General features: G+C 43.9%; 2 protein-coding genes and 1 pseudogene across 18 annotated transcripts in view; all 3 read right to left on the bottom strand.

The window, feature by feature from the left end:
• Positions 1 to 2,017: 2,017 nt before the first annotated feature.
• LOC126945669 (G antigen 10-like) overlaps positions 2,018 to 21,898 on the bottom strand; it is a 107,551-nt gene continuing 87,670 nt past the window's right edge. For 9 of the 16 annotated variants that reach the window (XM_050775775.1, XM_050775774.1, XM_050775783.1 and 6 more), the window contains one exon: positions 2,018 to 2,131. The gene's annotated coding sequence lies outside the window, so the exon portion shown is untranslated. Of the gene's footprint in view, positions 2,132 to 10,989; positions 11,104 to 19,938; positions 20,039 to 21,898 lie in introns of those variants that run through there. The other 7 variants (XM_050775781.1, XM_050775776.1, XM_050775803.1 and 4 more) reach the window with 4 other exon arrangements.
• Positions 2,018 to 21,898, bottom strand: part of LOC126945677 (G antigen 10-like) — a 41,854-nt gene continuing 21,973 nt past the window's right edge. The window contains exons 1-5 of one of the 2 annotated variants that reach the window (XM_050775815.1): positions 8,656 to 8,741; positions 7,532 to 7,620; positions 6,935 to 7,058; positions 4,035 to 4,160; positions 2,018 to 2,131 (exon numbers count right to left, since the gene is read on the bottom strand). In XM_050775815.1, the coding sequence (XP_050631772.1) occupies positions 4,036 to 4,160; positions 6,935 to 7,058; positions 7,532 to 7,612 (330 nt within the window). In that variant the 5' untranslated portion in view covers positions 7,613 to 7,620; positions 8,656 to 8,741 and the 3' untranslated portion in view covers positions 2,018 to 2,131; position 4,035. Of the gene's footprint in view, positions 2,132 to 4,034; positions 4,161 to 6,934; positions 7,059 to 7,531; positions 7,621 to 8,655; positions 8,742 to 21,898 lie in introns of those variants that run through there. The other variant, XM_050775816.1, reaches the window with a different exon arrangement.
• The window catches only part of LOC126945674 (G antigen 10-like), a 33,033-nt pseudogene continuing 22,816 nt past the window's right edge, over positions 11,682 to 21,898 (bottom strand).

Raw genomic sequence — 21,898 nt, 5'->3', positions numbered from 1 at the left:
ACTGAACCGACCCCGACACACACACACCATCCCCCTACCCCAGGGTCCTCTCTTGCCCTGGCCCCATCATGGGGACAAGAACCATGGTGACTGCTTGGGAAGACAGGTAGACTACCTGCAAAAACAGCAATAGCAACCTACCCCACAAGGAAATTGTTCAATGTGAACAAGTCACAGAAACAGACTGAAAGAAAAATGAATTCAATTTCTAGGACCTGTAAAGAAATACTAAAACGATATCTATCATTTGTAGCATCAGAATCACAGAAGGAGAAGTGACAGTATTAGGGAAACGGGACAGCCAGAGTGGCACCATGTGAAAATCAGCTCCATCTTGAAACTAGCAAGATACATAGTCCTACCAGTCACAACCCATGGTCCTAAGATGTTTGCAGCTGAGAAAACAGACGAAAGGTACCTCCACGGACATGCCCCCACAGCAGCGGAAACTGCAGGGTTCCCAACACACAAAGCAACATATGCTTTCAACATAATTATGCTTTCATGGACTTATACACTGGTAAGTCAAGGATAGTTGTCTTTAAATCAACAGAATGGTAAATTTCATCATGCAAGTCTTTGCCCACCTGCACAAAGGTACAGATAAGTTTAGTCTTTATATAGATAAGACCCCTATATAAGAAAACCATGATCAGGCCAAGTCTCACGCCTGTAATCCTAGTATTTTGGGAGGCTGTGCTGGCCAGAACACCTGGGCTCAGGACTTCCATCGAGACCAGCCTGAGCAACATCAGAAAATCTCATCACTACAAAAAACAAAGAATAAGCCGTTAAAAAATTACCTGGGCGTGGTGGCATGTACCTAGACTCACAGCTACTCAGGAGGCTGAGGTGGGAGGATCGCTTCAGCCCAGGAGGTCAAGGCTGCAGTGAGCTTTGATAACACCACTGCACCCCAGCCTGGATGACAGAGTGAGACCCTGTCTCAAGTTTTAAAAATTGAACATAAAAACCTACAATTTTATCAATCGAATTCACTATATTAACAGATGAATGGGAAAAAATGCTGTGGTCATCGAAATAGATGCACTGTTTGATGAAACTCAACATAGATTCAAATGAATACGCTCAGCATATTTAGAACAGAATGGAATGACTTACTCTGAAGAAGTCCGTCTACAAAAAAAGGACAGTAAATATGACAGTGAAATGTTGAAAGTTTTCCGTTTCTCATCAGGGATAAGACAAGGATGTCCACTATCACCATGGTAACAGGTGGGTCTGCCCAATGCCATACAATCAGAAAAGGAAATAAAACTCTTTACAACGGCAGCAACAGTCCTAGTGCGGAGGCCCATGCCTGTCATCCCAGAACTGTGGGAGGCAAGGCGGGTGCATCACTTGCACTCAGGAGTCCAAGAACAGCACGGGAAACATGGCAAAACCCCGACTCTACAAACAATACAAAAGGACAAAGAAAAATAAATGGCAGAAACAAAATTGCTCTTATTGAAGGATGATATGTTTCTGTATGTTGAAGACTGAAAATGATCTAGAAATAAACTTTTAGAATTCATAAGCATATTTCACAAGGCTGCTGGATAGAAAACCAATATATAAGAATTATGTCTGTGCCGGGCGCGGTGGCTCACTCCTGTAATCCCAACACTTCGGGAGGCCGAGGCGGGTGAATCACGAGGTCAGGAGTTCAAGAGCACCCTGGCCAAGATGGTGAAACCCCATCTCTACTAAAAATACAAAACTTAGCCGGGAGTGCTGGTGGGCGCCTGTAATCCCAGCTACTTGGGAGGCTGAGGCAGAGAATTGCTTGAATCCAGGAGGCGGGGGTTGCAGTGAGCAGAGATCGCGCCACTGCACTCCAGCCTGGGTGATACAGCGAGACTCCGTAGCCAAAGAGAAAAATGAAAGAAAGAAAAAAGAATGATGTCTCTACATACCAGCTCAAACAGTTAGAATATAACATTTCAAAGAATGATACATGTCTCACAGCATCAAAAAGCTAGAAATAAAGTTCACAAAAGATGCGTAAGACTTCTTTGCAGAGGGCTGTAAAGCTTTATTGGGAGAATTGTAATGAACAAATTTCCAACATAGGAGCAGCCTGCATCATTTCAGCGTGTCTTCTTTTAACACTGTCATTGCTTTTCACCTGTAACAGAAACGTAACAATTGGGAACATGACTTAGCAACAGATTATTTAAATGACCCTAAAGGCATACAAAGCACACTACAGTTTGGGTTTTATTAAATGGACTAGAAACAGAACCCTAAGGGTGATCCTGTATCTTACATCCGATTAAACCTCTCTATACACTTTGAGGATAGACCTGCAGAATTTAAAGGTAATGTCTTCTCTACATATCCAGTGCTTCCTTTCAATTCAGAAGCACTTACAATTCACAGTCAGCAATTTGGAAAACACATGTGTAAAACATACTTCAGTTGATTAGTCAGGAAGTACTAAAGTCATGGTCTTTCAACTTTAAATCTGATCAATCCATGTCTCTAAAGCTGAAACTTACATGTAACATTTGATATGGTGAGAGATGATTATATCACATATGTGTCAACAGTCTTATTAGAAATACTGGCTCATGAAGACTGACAGTGCGGCAGGCAGCGTGCATAACACAGACATCTGACTCACACCCATGCTGAGCATCACTGACCTACATGCCACAGATGATAGGAACTAACCGGTCTCTCGCCAGTTGATAATTCTGTCACTCAAGGATTCCATGAGGAAAGGTTTTAAACGCAATTGTTCATGAAAAGCCAGAGAATCTCAGCTTCGGCAACATAGTGAGACCTCATGTCGACAAAAAAAAGTTTAAAAAAAATTTAAAAAAACAAAAAAAAAACAAAACAAAAAACAACTTAGGCACAGTGGCTTGTGCATGTACTTTCAGCCACTCAGGAGGCTGAGGTGGGAGGACTGCTTTAACCAGGGAGCCAGAGGTTGCAGTGACCTGAAATCACACCACTGTACTCCAGCCTGGGTGACAGACTGAGACTCTGTCTCAGACAAACAAACAAACAAAGAGGAGGGAGAATTCACAATTTGACAAGATACTACGATAGGTATTTAGCTCTCCACACGGAAAAACTAGGATGAAGCAGAGTGACCGCTCACTTTCTTAGTAGCAATGAAATCTCAATTTAGAGATTTTCAGATGACTCAGGCCAGGGTTTCATGATTTGGGATCAACACATCATGCGAAGCAGTTGATCTCTATATCTCATGCATTCTATGCAACAGGATCAGAGTATGAAAGAACCACAAGGGAAAATGGTTTTAAAATCTCTGACTTCAACTCACTATTTTCATAAGAACTAAAGGCAGGTTTAGAAGTGAAAGGGCTCACTCAGCATCTCGCCAAGGCTGTAAGAGCTGGTATTAGAACCCGCATCAGTGCTTCGGCATTTTTCACACCAAGTGATGGGTGTTACAAATGTGTTATGTATTTGTTAAAAGCAGATCTTTACAAAAGCATCTCAAAATTATGAGCTATTGGTTCAAAGATTTAGACTCAAATCTTCATTCAACATGGCTTTGACTCAGTTTGTTTCTATATCTGACAGCCTGTCAGTCGGGTGCTGAGGCCTGAACGTTTCAAATAACCTTTCTATATAAGAACTCTAGTATTACAGAGGCAGTACTGTTACCTCTCTGCTATTAAAAATATAATGCTGGGTCGGGCTCCGTGGCTCTCGCCTGTAATCCCGGAAATTTCAAAGGCGAGGCACGTGGATAACCTGAGGCCAGGAGTTCGGGACCAACCTGTGCAACGGAACAAAACCCCATCAATACTAAACATACAAAAATTAGCTGGGAACGGTGGAGCACGTCTGTAAGCCTGGCTACTCGGGAGGCACACGCAGGAGAATGACTTGAACCCGGGAGGCTGAAGTTCCAGTGACCGAGGTGGGACCACTGTACTCCAGCCAGGGCGACAGAGCGAGACTCTGACTCAAAAAATAACTATTATTATTATTATACAATACTGTGGAAACAGACACCCTACGATTTGCATGTCTAATGGATTGCCTACCTTATTCAGGCCTTTTCACCTCCTCTGGATTTGGCAGGCTCATCTCCTGGACATCAGGACCATCTTCATGCTCACAATCAGTCTTCGGGCGAACCTCTTCCTGGCTCTCAGCTTCAGGTTCTGGCCCTTGAAAATAAAAAATACATATCAATTTAAGCAGTAAAACATCAAATATCAATAAGAAAATAATACTCATGCTCTCTGAGTTATTATATCAAAACTTTAGCTACTGTAATAATAGATGTCTTGACAAGAATCCCACGAACATTATTTCAGGAGTCTGTTAGCAGAAAACAGGAAAACAAGGTGTTCCAAATATTACCCTCTTCCTTTCCGAAGACTGCCCTCAGACAACGTTGTGGCCTCCTTTGCTCTTCTCTGTTATTCTACTTCTGATTGTCCTTACCTCATCAAATGACTCAAGGCTGAAATCCTGTCTCTCACAGCACTTACACTCCTAGCACTGAGACTCCCCTACGGCCTGAGTAGCCACCAATCAACACTGAGTTGAAAAAAGGTCTTTAAAAAATACACGAAAAAGCCCAAACTGCAGAACATTCTGCAAACCAACTGGTCTATCCTCTTCAAAAATGTCTGTATCATGAATGACAAAGAAAAATTAAGGAAACATTCCAGATTAAAGGAAACTAAAAACACCTGAAAAGCACATGCAAGACGTGATCCTGAACCGGACTCTGGATCAGAAAAAGAAATCCTATCAATAACATTATCTGGGCCGGGCGTGGGGTCTCACGCCTGCAATCCAAACACTTTGAGATGCCAAGGTGGGCAGATCAGGTGAGGTCAGAAGTTCAAGACCGCAGTGGCCGGCGCCCGTAGGCCCAGCTACACGGCAGGCTGAGGCGTGAGAATCCCTAGAACCTGGGAGGTGTAGGTTGCAGTGAGCCAAGATCGCACTACTGCACTCCAACCTGGGCAACAGAGGGAGACTCCGTCTCAACAAAGAATAACGAAAGGAAGAAAGAAGTTGTCTGGGGAGCTGGCAAAATTTGAGTATGCACTGCGTGTTAAATGACTGCATTTTCTCACTGTTAAATTTCCTGATTTTGATCTTTCTGCAGTGATGATCCAAGAAATGACTTTCTCTTTGTGCTGACGATATACACACCCTTGAGTACATAGGGGAAAGGACCATGATACCTGAAACTTTATCTAAACAAGTCAGCATTAATAACAGTAAACATATATCCGCGTGTGGGTGTGTGTGAGTGTGGGGGCAGCCGGGTAAGAGAGGGAGGGAAGAGATATGAAATCTACGGAGCGAAAGCTATTGACAATTGGTGAATCACGGTGAAAAGTATATGATTCATTGTACTATTCTTGCAAATTTTCTAAAAATGTTATGTCTTGAATACAGACACAGTAAAACTTTTAAAGAATACATGACAACTACACTGAACTTTAGAAAGACAGGAGGTTTTCTTTAAATTGTGGTAAAAAACACACATATCATCAAATTTGCCGTCTTATCTATTTTTAAGTGGTACGGTTCACTAAGGAGTTATGTCTGCAACATTACCAGCCACTAGGCACAAACTTTGAATCTGTGTTTTCCTATACCATGAAATCTTTATTTACTTGTTTGTTTGTTTATTAGGAATGAAGTCTTCCCATGTTCCCAGGCTGGGCTTGAACGCCAGGGCTCAAGCGATCCTCTCACCTCAACCTCCCAAGTAGCTGGGACTATGAGTGCACGGCGTTCAGCCCAGCTTGAGACCTTTCTCCTAAATGACAATCTGAGGATAAACCACAGGACATGCATAATGCTTATCTTCAGCCGTAGAGTACCAAGAGCAGTGTGCATCACCTAAGAAATCTGAAGTCTACAACATGGACAGGATTTCAGTTACAATTGCAATGCCAATTTCTGAAGGATTGATTAGCTGAATGGATTTGAGGACTATGGAAAATTACAGTCATGACACCCATTACCTACTGGGGTACAGAGAAACTTAACTTTGTTCAAACAAAGTTATATTTAGGTCCGAAGGTCTTAAATGTTATAATCCATACATGAACCCCATGAAGAACAAAGCACCACATATAACACTGTTTGTGAATCACACAAAATATACTGTTCTGCACTGAGAATAAGGGAGTGGGTGGACAGCAATTAATGGGCATTGTTGTCAGTCATATTGTAGAAACTTTTAACAGTGAATCCCTGGAAGAATCCATGACCTCAGTTACATAAATGTTTCCTTTCAAAACATTTTATCTCGGAGAAATTATTTCCATCTCATGTTAATCTCAGGATAATTCCTTTTTTGCTTTTCTAACCATAAAAGGATTTAATCACCTCCTACAAGCCACTTAGAAAATCATTAAACCAGCTACCTGTATGGCAGTACCCTTGTGTACCCAGCTTTTATCGAACGTACCATATAAAAATATCAATCGAAGGCAACGGTGGCCAACATTCAGTGACTCGGTTTTTGGAGCTGCTCCTGCTCCTCTGAGCTGGGTCTCTTCTTGGGCCAGTACTAAGCTAACTTACAGGAAAGCATTTGAGTTTTAAGCATTTTCAGCAAAATCTTTCCTTCTGTATAGCAACACAGATGATAGGAAGACACAAACCTTGCAAAAAAGTACAAATTGTGTATTCACCAGTCAAGGGTTCTCGGATAAAACACAATCCCGGCACCTCTATTCTCTCATTCATAAAGTCGAGAAATTTTATCATAGTGAGGGATTTGCCTAAGCTAAGCTGCAAACTACATAGCTCCTGCTTTTCCAGTCAATTTCAGGCATTCTTTCCATTGATTTCTTTCCTCTGTTCCTCCTATGTGACAATGCATAACACACACACACATGCACACACGCACATGCACACACACAGACACACACACGAGCCGGCATTCTTCTTCCCTTTCCATCACCTTGACCTGCAGATGCTCCCTCATCCTCTCCCTCCTGAGTAGGTGCAGGATCCTGACTTTGAGTTGCTGGTTCCCCTTCTTCAGGTTTTGGTGGTTCCACTTCTTCATCACTGAACTGCTCAGGCTGAGGAATATGTGTGGTGTGCAAAGAAAAAAAAATAATAAGTTTTGCTACTGATGCAAAATTTTACATATATACACAGAATACATAGCTGTTTCTGATCATAACTAAGCCTAAAGACATTTCTCCAACTCTATTCTCTATGGCCAAGAAGGTTACTCTACCCACAGGGAGGTTACTGTGAGAAAAGTGACACACAAGGACTTTGGAAGCTATTATACTCTATGTTGGAATACATGCGTACGATCTGTCATTAACAAACAAAGCATGAGAAAGAAGTCATGGGCAAAAGCTGAAGAACACGAGAGGAAAAACAAAAAAATCCTCCAGAATCAACGTTTCCTTCATGAGACGCCATAATCATGTTTTATCAGCAGGAAAGACGTTTCTCAGCATTTCCATACTAATGCAACAACACTATCGCAAAAATTAATTTCTCCTAACAGAAAACATTGCATTAACGTTTAAGCGCTCACCAGCATAGGCCCAATCATTTCAGGAGGCTCTACATAGCGTCTTGGTCTACGCCGGTAGGTCGATCTTCCTCGCCAACTCATATTTCACACTGAAAACAGACAACCGTGATCGGGAACATGCGCTCCAGAGGGCTGCTATATTCCATCACTTCCATGGATCAATGTTAACTTGTCGTTTTAATTTTGAAAATACTCTCAAAATAAGTCCCAGAGTTAAGCATACGTGTGTATGTTTTCTAAGTGCCTACAAAGCCATTTATGCTGGCCAAGCTGGCAGAGCAGGCATCTTAAGGCGTGTGGCAAGAGGCAGAGGACTTTTTTTTCTAAATTTCCTTCGGATGCGGGGTCTCGCTGTGTTGCTCAGGCTGGAGTGCAGGGGCGCGATCACAGCTCACTGCAGCCTCGACCTCCTGCTCAAGGGATCCTCCCGCCTCTGTGTCCCAAGTAACTCGGACTACAGGCGAGCACCACTGTGCCACGCACATACAGGTCATTTCTGATGAGGTTTAGTTTCACAAGTGGACTCCCCACGAAAACACTAGTGAATCACAATTCCCATGATAGCTGCTTTGGGCACACTCCCGCTTCCTAGAGCCATTCTCCCCTCTCACATCAAGTTTGCTTGCAACACACTGCCTTGCCCACTCCTTCCCACTTTTCCCCGACCTTCCATGGCGGACGTGAGACCTTGAGGTGCTTCTCACTCGGGCGCTCCACACTCCACACCGCTGCGGGGCGCTCACCAGGCCATAGCCTTCCCAGGCGCCAGGTTCCTTCTTTACCGACCGCCTCACTCCCACCGGGCAAGCCGTTGAGGGATCTGCCGTGTGTGGTCAGGGGTTCTCGGCACCTCGGGACTTCCATCCCCCAAACAGCACTCACCCCATCTTCACCTGAGCCCCTGACTGCCTTCCCTCCGTGGCCCACCTTCCTCCCTGTCCAGGCCCCCTCACGACCACAAAGTCGATGGTGGCCTAGCAGCCTGAGAAGAGAAGGAGGACGACCTCGAGGCCCTTCTCCCTCAGAGGCCACAGACCAGGAAGCAGGATCCACCGGACCCACCCGAGGCCCTCTCCACCCTCACTCACACTTCAGCCCCCGGGATGACTGGCCTGCAGACCTACCAGACGAATCTCAGTAGGGGAAAAAGAGTCCGGACGGCAGGAACGAGAGCGCACAGCCTCACAGCTTCCTGGCGTTCTTCACGTGGGCTAACGGGCCGGGCGGAAGACGCCCAGTGAACATGCGCACTGAGACGGGGGCCCAGGGAGCATGCGCGGCTGTGGGCCTGCGCGGGCTGCCGTTACCAGCCCAATGCCCCAAACCCCCCGATTCCCATCCACACTGAGGATAATGGAATCCAACCTCCCTTTGCTGTTTTCTATGCTTCTGGGACTCGAATACCTCAAGTAGTGCTCCCCTCAAAACTCACTCGATTTTCAACTGAACCGACCCCGACACACTCACACCACGCCTCCACCCCAGGGTCCTCTCTTGCCCTGGCCCCATCATGGGGACAAGAACCATGGTGACTGCCTGGGAAGACAGGTAGACCACCTGCAAAAACAGCAATAGCAACCTACCCCACAAGGAAATTGTTCAATGTGAACAAGTCACAGAAACAGACTGAAAGAAAAATGAATACAATCTCTAGGACCTGTAAAGAAATACTAAAACGATAGCTATCATTTGTAGCATCAAAATCACAGAAGGAGAAGTGACAGTATTAGGGAAACGGGACAGCCAGAGTGGCACCATGTGAAAATCAACTCCGTCTTGAAACTAGCAAGATACATAGTCCTACCAGTCACAACCCATGGTCCTAAGATGTTTGGAGTTGAGAAAACAGACGAAAGGTACCTCCACGGACATGCCCCCACAGCAGCAGAAACTGCAGGGTTCCCAACACACAAAGCAACATATGCTTTCAACATAATTATGCTTTCATGGACTTATACACTGGTAAGTCAAGGATAGTTGTCTTTAAATCAACAGAATGGTAAATTTCATCATGCAAGTCTTTGCCCACCTGCACAAATATACAGATAAGTTTAGTCTTTATATAGATAAGACCCCTATATAAGAAAACCATGATCAGGCCAAGTCTCACGCCTGTAATCCTAGTATTTTGGGAGGCTGTGCTGGCCAGAACACCTGAGCTCAGGACTTCCATCGAGAGCAGCCTGAGCAACATCAGAAAATCTCAAAACTACAAAAAACAAGGAATAAGCCGTTAAAAAATTACCTGGGCGTGGTGGCATGTACCTAGACTCACAGCTACTCAGGAGGCTGAGGTGGGAGGATCGCTTCAGCCCAGGAGGTCAAGGCTGCAGTGAGCTTTCATAACACCACTGCACCCCAGCCTGGATGACAGAGTGAGACCCTGTCTCAAGTTTTAAAAACTGAACATAAAAACATCCAATTTTATCAATCGAATTCACTATATTAACAGATGAATGGGAAAAAATGCTGTGGTCATCGAAATAGATGCACTGTTTGATGAAACTCAACATAGATTCAAATGAATACGCTCAGCATATTTAGAACAGAATGGAATGACTTACTCTGAAGAAGTCCGTCTACAAAAAAAGGACAGTAAATAAGACGGTGAAATGTTGAAAGTTTTCCGTTTCTCATCAGGGATAAGACAAGGATGTCCACTATCACCATGGTAACAGGTGAGTCTGCGCAATGCCATAAAATCAGTAAAGGAAATAAAACTCTTTACAACGGCAGCAACAAGCCTGGCGCGGAGGCCCACACCTGTAATCCCATAACTGTGGGAGGCAAGGCGGGTGCATCACTTGCACTCAGGAGTCCAAGAACAGCACGGGAAACATGGCAAAACCCCGCCTCTACAAACAATACAAAAGGACAAAGAAAAATAAATGGCAGAAACAAAATTGCTCTTATTGAAGGATGATATGTTTCTGTATGTTGAAGACTGAAAATGATCTAGAAATAAACTTTTAGAATTCATAAGCATATTTCACAAGGCTGCTGGATAGAAAACCAATATATAAGAATTATCTCTCCGCCAGGCGCGGCGGCTCACGCCTCTAATCCCAGCACTTTGGGAGGCCGGGGCGGGTGAATCACGAGGTCAGGAATTCAAGAGCACCCTGGCCAAGACGGTGAAACCCCATCTCTACTAAAAATACAAAACTTAGCCGGAGTGCTGGTGAGCGCCTGTAATCCCAGCTACTTGGGAGGCTGAGGCAGAGAATTGCTTGAATCCGGGAGGCGGGGGTTGCAGTGAGCAGAGATCGCACCAGTGCACTCCAGCCTGGGTGACACAGCAAGACTCCGTCGCCAAAGAGAAAAATGAAAGAAAGAAAAAAGAATGATGTCTCTACATACCAGCTCAAACAGTTGGAATATAACATTTCAAAGAATGATACATGTCTCACAGCATCAAAAAGCTAGAAATAAAGTTCACAAAAGATGCGCAAGACTTCTTTGCAGAGGGCTGTAAAGCTTTATTGGGAGAATTGTAATGAACAAATTTCCAATATAGGAGCAGCCTGCATCACTTCAGCGTGTCTTCTTTTAACACTGTCATTGCTTTTCACCTGTAACAGAAACGTAACAATTGGGAACATGACGTACCAACAGATTATTTAAATGACCCTAAAGGCATACAAAACACACTACAGTTTGGGTTTTATTAAATGGACTAGAAACAGAACACTAAGGGTGATCTTGTGTCTTACATCCGATTAAACCTCTCTATACACTTTGAGGACAGACCTGCAGAATTTAAAGGTAATGTCTTCCCTAAACATCCAGTGCTTCCTTTCAATTCAGAAGCACTTACAATTCACAGTCAGCAATTTGGAAAACACATGTGTAAAACATACTTCAGTTGATTAGTCAGGAAGTACTAAAGTCATGGTCTTTCAAATTTGAATCTGATCAATCCATGTCTCTAAAGCTGAAACTTACATGTAACATTTGTCATAGTGAGAGATAATTATATCATATATGTGTCGACAGTCTTATTAGAAATGCTGGCGAATGAAGACTGACAGTGCGGTAGGGAGCATGCATAGCACAGGCATCTTACTCACACCCATGCTGAGCATCACTGACCTACATGCCACAGAGGATAGGAACTAACCGGTCTCTCGCCAGTTGATAATTCTGTCACTCAAGGTTTCCATGAGGAAAGATTTTAAAAGCAATTGTTCATTAAAAGCCAGAGAATCTCAGCTTGGGCAACATAGTGAGACCTCATCTCAACAAAAAAAAAAGTTAAAAAAAAATTAAAACAAAACAAAACAAAACAAAAAACAACTTGGGCACAGTGGCTTGTGCATGTACTTTCAGCCACTCAGGAGGCTGAGGTGGGAGGACTGCTTTAGCCAGGGAGCCAGAGGTTGCAGTGAGCTGAAATCACACCACTGTACTCCAGCCTGGGTGACAGACTGAGACTCTGTCTCAGACAAACAAACAAACAAAGAGGAGGGAGAATTCACAATTTGACAAGATACTCCAATAGGTATTCAGCTCTCCACACGGAAAAACTAGGATGAAGCAGAGTGACCGCTCACTTTCTTAGTAGCAATGAAATCTCAATTTAGAGATTTTCAGATGACTCAGGCCAGGGTTTCATGATTTGGGATCAACACATCATGTGAAGTAGATGATCTCTATATCCCATGCATTCGATGCAACAGGATCAGAGTATGAAAGAACCACAAGGGAAAATGGTTTTAAAATCTCTGACTTCAACTCACTGTTTTCATAAGAACCAAAGACAGGTTTAGAAGTGAAAGGACTCACTCAGCATCTCTCCAAGGCTGTAAGAACTGGTATTAGAACCCGCATCAGTGCTTCGGCATTTTTCACACCAAGTGATGGGTGTTACAAATGTGTTATGTATTTGTTAAAAGCAGATCTTTACAAAAGCATCTCAAAATTATGAGCTATTGGTTCAAGGCTTTAGACTCAAATCTTCATTCAACATGGCTTTGACTCAGTTTGTTTCTATATCTGACAGCCTATCAGTCGGGTGCTGGGGCCTGAACTACGTTTCAAATAACCTTTCTATATAAGAACTCTAGTATTACAGAGGCAGTACTGTTACCTCTCTGCTATTAAAAATATAATGCTGGGTCGGGCTCTGTGGCTCTCGCCTGTAATCCCGGAAATTTCAAAGGCGAGGCACGTGGATAACCTGAGGCCAGGAGTTTGGGACCAACCTGTGCAATGGAACGAAACCGATCTCTACTAAACATACAAAAATTAGCTGGGAACGGTGGAGCACGTCTGTAAGCCCAGTTACTCGGGAGGCACACGCAGGAGAATGACTTGAACCCAGGAGGCCGAAGTTCCAGTGACCGAGGTGGTACCACTGCACTCCAGCTTGGTCGACAGAGCGAGACTCTGTCTCAACAAATAACTATTATTATTATAAGACGATACTGTGGAAACAGACACCCTACGATCTGCATGTCTAATGGATTGCCTACCTTATTCAGGCCTTTTCACCTCCTCTGGATTTGGCAGGCTCATCTCCTGGACATCAGTACCATCTTCACGCTCACAATCAGTCTTTGGGCGAACCTCTTCCTGGCTCTCAGCTTCAGGCTCTGGCCCTTAAAAATAAAAAATACATATCGATTTAAGCAGTAAAATATAAAATATCAATGAGAAAATAATACTCATGCTCTCGGTGTTATTTTATCAAAGCTTTAGCTACTGTAATAATAGATGTGTTGACAAGAATCCCAGGAACATTATTTCAGGAGTCTGTTAGCAGAAAACAGGAAAACAAGGTGTTCCAAATATTACCCTCTTCCTTTCCGAAGACTGCCCTCAGACAACGTTGTGGCCTCCTTTGCTCTTCTCTGTTATTCTTCTTCTGATTGTCCTTACCTCATCAAATGACTCAAGGCTGAAATCCTGTCTCTCACAGCACTTACACTCCTAGCACTCAGACTCTCCTATGGCCTGAGTAGCCACCAATCAACGCTGAGTTGAAAAAAGGTCTTTAAAAAATACACGAAAAAGCCCAAACTGCAGAACATTCTGCAAACCAACTGGTCTATCCTCTTCAAAAATGTCCGTATCATGAATGACAAAGAAAAATTAAGGAAACATTCCAGATTAAAGGAAACTAAAAACACCTGAAAAGCACATGCAAGACGTGATCCTGAACCGGACTCTGGATCAGAAAAAGAAATCCTATCAATAACATTATCTGGGCCGGGCGTGGGGTCTCACGCCTGCAATCCAAACACTTTGGGATGCCAAGGTGGGCAGATCAGGTGAGGTCAGAAGTTCAAGACCGCAGTGGCTGGCGCCCGTAGGCCCAGCTACACGGCAGGCTGAGGCGTGAGAATCCCTAGAACCTGGGAGGTGTAGGTTGCAGTGAGCCAAGATCGCACTACTGCACTCCAACCTGGGCAACAGAGGGAGACTCCGTCTCAACAAAGAATAACGAAAGGAAGAAAGAAGTTGTCTGGGGAGCTGGCAAAATTTGAGTATGCACTGCGTATTAAATGACTGCATTTTCTCATTGTTAAATTTCCTGATTTTGATCTTTCTGCAGTGATGATCCAAGAAATGACTTTCTCTTTGTGCTGACGATATACACACCCTCGAGTACATAGGGGAAAGGACCATGATACCTGAAACTTTATCTAAACAAGTCAGCATTAATAACAGTAAACATATATCCGCGTGTGGGTGTGTGTGAGTGTGTAGGCAGCCGGGTTAGAGACGGAGGGAAGAGATATAAAACCTACGGAGAGAAAGCTATTAAAAATTGGTGAATCTAGGTGAAAAGTATATGAGTTCGTTGTACTATTCTTGCAAATTTCTATAAATGTTATGTCTTGAATATAGACACAGTAAAAATTTTAAAGACTATATGACAACTACACTGAAGTTTAGGAAGAGAGGAGGTTTTCTTTCAATTGTGGTAAAAAAAATACACATATCCTCAAACTTACCGTCTTTTTTTTAAGTGGTACAGTTCACTAAGGAGTTATGTCTGCAACATTACCAGCCACTAGGCACAAACTTTGAATCTGTGTTTTCCTATACCATGAAACCTTTATTTATTTACTTCTTTGTTTATTTATTACTGATGAGATCGCGCTATGTTTCCCAGGCTGGGCTTGAATGCCAGGGCTCAAGCGATCCTCTCACCTCAGCCTCCCAAGTAGCTGGGACTATGAGTGCACGGCGTTCAGCCCAGCTTGAGACCTTTCTCCTAAATGACAATCTGAGGATAAACCACAGGACATGCATAATGCTTATATTCAGCCATAGAGTACCAAGAGCAGTGTGCATCACCTAAGAAATCTGAAGTCTACAACATGGATAGGATTTCAGTTACAATTACAATGTCAATTTCTGAAGGACTGATTAGCTGAATGGATTTGAGGACTATGGAAAATCTTACAGTCATGACACCCATTACGTACTGGGATGAACAGAAACTTAACTTTCTTCAAACAAAGTTATATTTAGGTCCGAAGGTCCCAAATGTAATATTCCATAAATGAACCCCGTGAAGAACAAAGCACCAAATATAACATTGTTTGTGAATCACACAAAATATACTGTCCCGCACTGAGAATAAGGGAGTGGGTGGACAGCAGGTAATGGGCATTGTTATCAGTCATATTCTAGAAACTTTTAACAATGAATCCCTGGAATAATCCATGACCTCAGTTACATAAATGTTTCCTTTCAAAACATTTTATCTCGGAGAAATGATTTCCATCTCATGTTAATCCCAGGATAACTCCTTTTCTGCTTTTCCAACCATAAAAGGATTTAATCACCTCCTAAAAGCCACTTAGAAAATCACTAAACCAGCTACCTGTATGGCAGTATCCTCGTATATCCAGCATTTATCAAACGTACCATAAAAATATCAATCTAAGGAAACGGTGGCCAACATTCAATGACTTGGTTTTTGGAGCTGCTCCTGCTCCTCTGAACTGGGTCTCTCCTTGGCCCAGTACTAAGCTACCTTACAGAAAAGCCTTTGCGTTTTAAGCATTTTCAGCAAAATCTTTCCTTCTTTATAGCAACATAGATGATAGGAAGACACAAACCTTGGAACAAAGTACAAATTGTGTATTCACCAGTCAATCCCGGCACCTCTATTCTCTCATTCATAAAGTCGAGAAATTTTATCACAGTGAGGGATTTGCCTAAGCTAAGCTGCAAACTACATAGCCTCCTGGCTTTTCCAGTCAATTTCAGGCATTCTTTCCACTGATTTCTTTCCTCCTGTTCCTGCTATGTGACAATGCATAACACACACACACATGCACACGCACACACTCAGACACACACACCAGCGGGCATTCTTCTTCCCTTTCCATTACCTTGACCTGCAGATGCTCCCTCATCCTCTCCCTCCTGAGCAGGTGCAGGATCCTGACTTTGAGTTGCTGGTTCCCCTTCTTCAGGTTTTGGTGGTCCCACTTCTTCATCACTGAACTGCTCGGGCTGGGGAATATGTGTGGGTATGCAAATAAAGAAAAAAAAACAAGTTTTGCTATTGATACAAAATTTTACATATATACACAGAATACATAGCTATTTCTGATCATAACTAAGCCTAAAGACATTTTTCCAACTCTATTCTCTATGGCCAAGAACGTTACTCTACCCATAGGGAGGTTACTGTGAGAAAAGTGACGCACAAGGACTTTGGAAGCTATTATACTCTGTGTTGGAATACATGTGTACGATCTGTCATTAACAAACAAAGCATGAGAAAGAAGTCATGGGCAAGAGCTGAAGAACACCAGAGGAAAAACGAAAAATCCTCCAGAATCAATGTTTCCTTCATGAGACGCCATAATCATGTTTTATCAGCAGGAAAGACGTTTCTCAGCATTTCCATACTAATGCAACAACACTATCGCAAAAATTAATTTCTGCTAATAGGAAACATCGAATTAATATTTAAGCACTCACCAGCATAGGCCCAATCATTTCAGGAGGCTCTACATAGCGTCTTGGTCTACGCCGGTAGGTCGATCTTCCTCGCCAACTCATATTTCACACTGAAAACAGACAACCGTGATTGGCAACATGCGCTCCAGAGGGCTGCTATACTCGATCTCTTCCATGGATCAATGTTAACTTGTCGTTTTAATTTTGAAAATACTCTCAAAATAAGTCCCAGAGTGAAGCATACGTGTGTACGTTTTCTAAGTGTCTACAAAGCCATTTATGCTGGCCAACCTGGCAGAGCAGGCATCTTAAGGCGTGTGGCAAGAGGCAGAGGACATTTTTTTCTAAATTTCTTTTGGACGCGGGGTCTCGCTGTGTTGCTCAGTCTGGAGTGCAGGGGCGCGATCACAGCTCACTGCAGCCTCGACCTCCTGCTCAAGGGATCCTCCCGCCTCTGTGTCCCGAGTAACTCGGACTATAGGCGAGCACCACTCTGCCCCGCAGATAGAGGTCATTTCTGATGAGGTTTAGTTTCACAAGCAGACTCCCCACAAAAACATTAGTGAATCACAATTCCCGTGATGGCTGCTTTGGGCAACTCCCGCTTCCTAGAGCCATTCACCCCCTCTCACATTAAGTTTGGTTGCACCGCACTGCCTCGCCCACTCCTTCCCACTTTTCCCGGACCTTCCTTGGCGGACGTGAGACCTTGCAGTGCTTCTCACTCAGGCGCTCCACATTCCACAACGCTGGGGGGCGCTCACCAGGCCGTAGCCTTCCCAGGTACCAGGTTCCTTCTTTACCGAATGCCTCACCCCCACCGGGCACCCCATTCAGGATCTGCCCTGTGTCGTCGGGGGTTCTCGGCACCTCGGGACTTCCATCCCCCAAACAGCACTCACCCCATCATCACCTGAGCCCCTGACCGCCTTCCCTCTGCGGACCACCTTCCTCCCTGTCCAGGCCCCCTCACGACCACAAAGTCGATGGCGGCCTGGTAGCCTGACAAGAGAAGGAGGACGACCTCGAGGTCCTTATCCCTCAGAGGCCACAGACCAGGAAGCGGGATCCACCGGACCCACCCGAGGCCCTCTTCACACACTCACTCACACTTCAGCCCCCGTTATGACTGGCCTGCAGACCTACCAGACGAATCTCAGTAGGGGAAAAAGAGTCCGGACGGCAAGAACGAGACCGCACTGGCGTTCTTCACGTGGGCTAACGGGCTGGGCGGAAGACGCCCAGTGAACATGCGCACTGAGAAGGGAGCCCAGAGAGCATGCGCGGCTGTGGGCCTGGGCGGGCTGCCGTTCCCAACCCCATGCCCCAAACCCCTGATTCGCATCCACACTGAGGATAATGGAATCCAACCTCCCTTTGCTGTTTCCTATGCTTCTGGGACTCAAATACCTCAAGTAGTGCTCCCCTCAAAACTCACTCGATTTTCAACTGAACCGACCCCGACACACACACACACACACACGCACACAAACCCAGGGTCCTCTCTTGCCCTGGCCCCACCATGGGGACAAGAACCACGGTGACTGCCTGGAAAGACAGGTAGACCACCTGCAAAAACAGCAATAGCAACCTACCCCACAAGGAAATTGTTCAGTGTGAACAAGTCACAGAAAGAGACTGAAAGAAAAATGAATACAATCTCTAGGACCTGTAAAGAAATACTAAAACGGTATCTATCCTTTTTAGAATCAGAATCACAGAAGGAGAAGTGACAGTATTAGGGAAACGGGACAGCCAGAGTGGCACCATGTGAAAATCAACTCCATCTTGAAACTAGCAAGATACATAGTCCTACCAGTCACAACCCATGGTCCTAAGATGTTTGGAGTTGAGAAAACAGACGAAAGGTACCTGCAAGGACATGCTCCCACAGCAGCGGAAACTGCAGGGTTCCCAACACCCAACAATATATGCTTTCAACATAATTATGCTTTCATGGACTTACACACTGGTAAGTCAAGGATAGTTGTCTTTAAATCAACAGAATGATAAATTTCATCATGCAAGTCTTTGCCCACCTGCACAAAGGTACAGGTAAGTTTAGTCTTTATATAGATAAGACCCCTATATAAGAAAAACCTGATCAGGCCAAGTCTCACGCCTGTAATCCTAGTATTTTGGGAGGCTGTGCTGGCCAGAACACCTGACCTGAGGACTTCCATCGAGAGCAACCTGAGCAACATCAGAAAATCTCAAAACTACAAAAAACAAAGAAAACGCCATCAAAAAATTACCTGGGCATGGTGGCATGTACCTAGACTCACAGCTACTCAGGAGGCTGAGGTGGGAGGATCGCTTCAGCCCAGGAGGTCAAGGCTGCAGTGAGCTCTGATAACACCACTGCACCCCAGCCTGGATGACAGAGTGAGACCCTGTCTCAAATTTTAAAAATTGAACATAAAAACATCCAATTTTATCAATCGAATTCACTATATTAACAGATGAATGGGAAAAAATGCTGTGGTCAAAATAGATGCACTGTTTGATGAAACTCAACATAGATTCAAATGAATACGCTCAGCATATTTAGAACAGAATGGAATGACTTACTCTGAAGAAGTCCGTCTACAAAAAAAGGACAGTAAATATGACAGTGAAATGTTGAAAGTTTTCCGTTTCTCATCAGGGATAAGACAAGGATGTCCACTATCACCATGGAACAGGTGGGTCTGCGCAATGCCATAAAATCAGAAAAGCAAATAAAAGTCTTTACAACGGCAGCAACAGTCCTGATACGGAGGCCCATGCCTGTAATCCCCGCACTGTGGGAGGCAAGGCGGGTGCATCACTTGCACTCAGGAGTCCAAGAACAGCACGGGAAACATGGCAAAACCCCGTCTCTACAAACAATACAAAAGGACAAAGAAAAATAAATGGCAGAAATAAAATTGCCCTTATTGAAGGATGATATGTTTCTGTATGTTGAAGACTGAAAATGATCTAGAAATAAACTTTTAGAGTTCATAAGCATATTTCAAAAGGCTGCTGGATAGAAAACCAATATATAAGAATTATGTCTCCGCCGGGCATGGTGGCTCACGCTTGTAATCCCAACACTTTGGAAGGCCGAGGCGGGTGAATCACGAGGTCAGGAATTCAAGAGCACCCTAGCCAAGATGGTGAAACCCCATCTCTACTAAAAATACAAAACTTAGCCGGGCGTGCTGGTGGGCGCCTGTAATCCCAGCTACTTGGGAGGCTAAGGCAGAGAATTCCTTGAATCCGGGAGGCGGGGGTGGCAGTGAGCAGAGATCGCGCCACTGCACTCCAGCCTGGGTGACACAGCGAGACTCTGTCGCCAAAGGGAAAAATGAAAGAAAGATAAAAGAATGATGTCTCTACATACCAGCTCAAACAGTTGGAATATAACATTTCAAAGAATGATACATGTCTCACAGCATCAAAAAGCTAGAAATAAAGTTCACAAAAGATGCGCAAGACTTCTTTGCAGAGGGCTGTAAAGCTTTATTGGGAGAATTGTAATGAACAAATTTTCAACATAGGAGCAGCCTGCATCATTTCAGCGTGTCTTCTTTTAACACTGTCATTGCTTTTCACCTGTAACAGAAACATAACAATTAGCAACGTGACTTAGCAACAGATTATTTAAATGACCCTAAAGGCATAAAAAACACACTACAGTTTGGATTTTGTTAAATGGACTAGAAACAAAACCCAAAGGGTGATCCTGTGTCTTACATCCAATTAAACCTCAATACACTTTGAGGACGGACCTGTAGAATTTAAAGGTAATTTCTTCCCTAAACATCCAGTGCTTCCTTTCAATTCAAAAGCACTTACAATTCACAGTCAGGAATTTGGAAAACACATGTGTAAAACATACTTCAGTTGATTAGTCAGGAAGTCCTAAACTCATGGTCTTTCAACTTTAAATCTGATCAATCCATGTCTCTAAAGCTGAAACTTACATGTAACATTTGATATGGTGAGAGATGATTATATCACATATGTGTCAACAGTCTTATTAGAAATACTGGCTCATGAAGACTGACAGTGTGGCAGGGAGCGTGCATAGCACAGGCATCTTACTCACACCCATGCTGAGCATCACTGACCTACATGCCACAGAGGATAGGAACTAACCGGTCTCTCGCCAGTTGATAATTTCATCACTCAAGGTTTCCGTGAGGAAAGATTTTAAAAGCAATTGTTCATTAAAAGCCAGAGAATCCCAGCCTGGGCAACACAGTGAGACCTCATCTCGACAAAAAAATTTTTTTTTTTAATTTAACAGAAAAAAAAAAAAAAACAACTTAGGCACGGTGGTTTGTGCATATACTTTCACCCACTCAGGAGGCTGAGGTGGGAGGACTGCTTTAGCCAGGGAGCCAGAGGTTGCAGTGAGCTGAAATCACACCACTGTACTCCAGCCTGGGTGACAGACTGAGACTCTGTCTCAAACAAACAAAGAGGAGGGAGAATTCACAATTTGACAAGATACTACCATATCTATTCAGCTCTCCACACGGAAAAACTAAGATGAAGCAGAGTGACCGCTCACTTTCTTAGTAGCAATGAAATCTCAATTTAGAGATTTTCAGATGACTCAGGCAGGGTTTCATGATTTGGGATCAACACATCATGCAAAGCAGATGATCTCTGTATCCCATGCATTCTATACAGCAGGATCAGAGTATGAAAGAACCAGAAGGGAAAATGGTTTTAAAATCTCTGACTTCAACTCACTATTTTCATAAGAACCAAAGACAGCTTTAGAAGTGAAAGGACTCACTCAGCATCTCGCCAAGGCTGTAATAGCTGGTATTAGAACCCGCATCAGTGCTTCGGCATTTTTCACACCAAGTGATGGGTGTTACAAATGTGTTATGTATTTGTTAAAAGCAGATCTTTACAAAAGCATCTCAAAATTATGAGCTATTGGTTCAAGGATTTAGATTCAAATCTTCATTCAACATGGCTTTGACTCAGTTTGTTTCTATATCTGACAGCCTATCAGTCGGGTGCTGGGGCCTGAACTACGTTTCAAATAACCTTTCTATATAAGAACTCTAGTATTACAGAGGCAGTACTGTTACCTCTCTGCTATTAAAAATATAATGCTGGGTCGGGCTCCGTGGCTCTCGCCTGTAATCCCGGAAATTTCAAAGGCGAGGCACGTGGATAACCCGAGGCCAGGAGTTCGGGACCAACCTGTGCAACGGAACAAAACCCCATCAATACTAAACATACAAAAATTAGCTGGGAACGGTGGAGCACGTCTGTAAGCCTGGCTACTCGGGAGGCACACGTAGGAGAATGACTTGAACCCGGGAGGCTGAAGTTCCAGTGACCGAGGTGGGACCACTGCACTCCAGCTTGGTCGACAGAGGGAGACTCTGTCTCAAAAAATAACTATTATTAGTATTATACAATACTGTGGAAACAGACACCCTACAA

Source organism: Macaca thibetana, chromosome X, assembly GCF_024542745.1.
Source record: "Macaca thibetana thibetana isolate TM-01 chromosome X, ASM2454274v1, whole genome shotgun sequence".
NCBI lineage: Eukaryota > Metazoa > Chordata > Mammalia > Primates > Cercopithecidae > Macaca > Macaca thibetana.
This window is presented reverse-complemented; position numbering and strand designations above follow the sequence as displayed.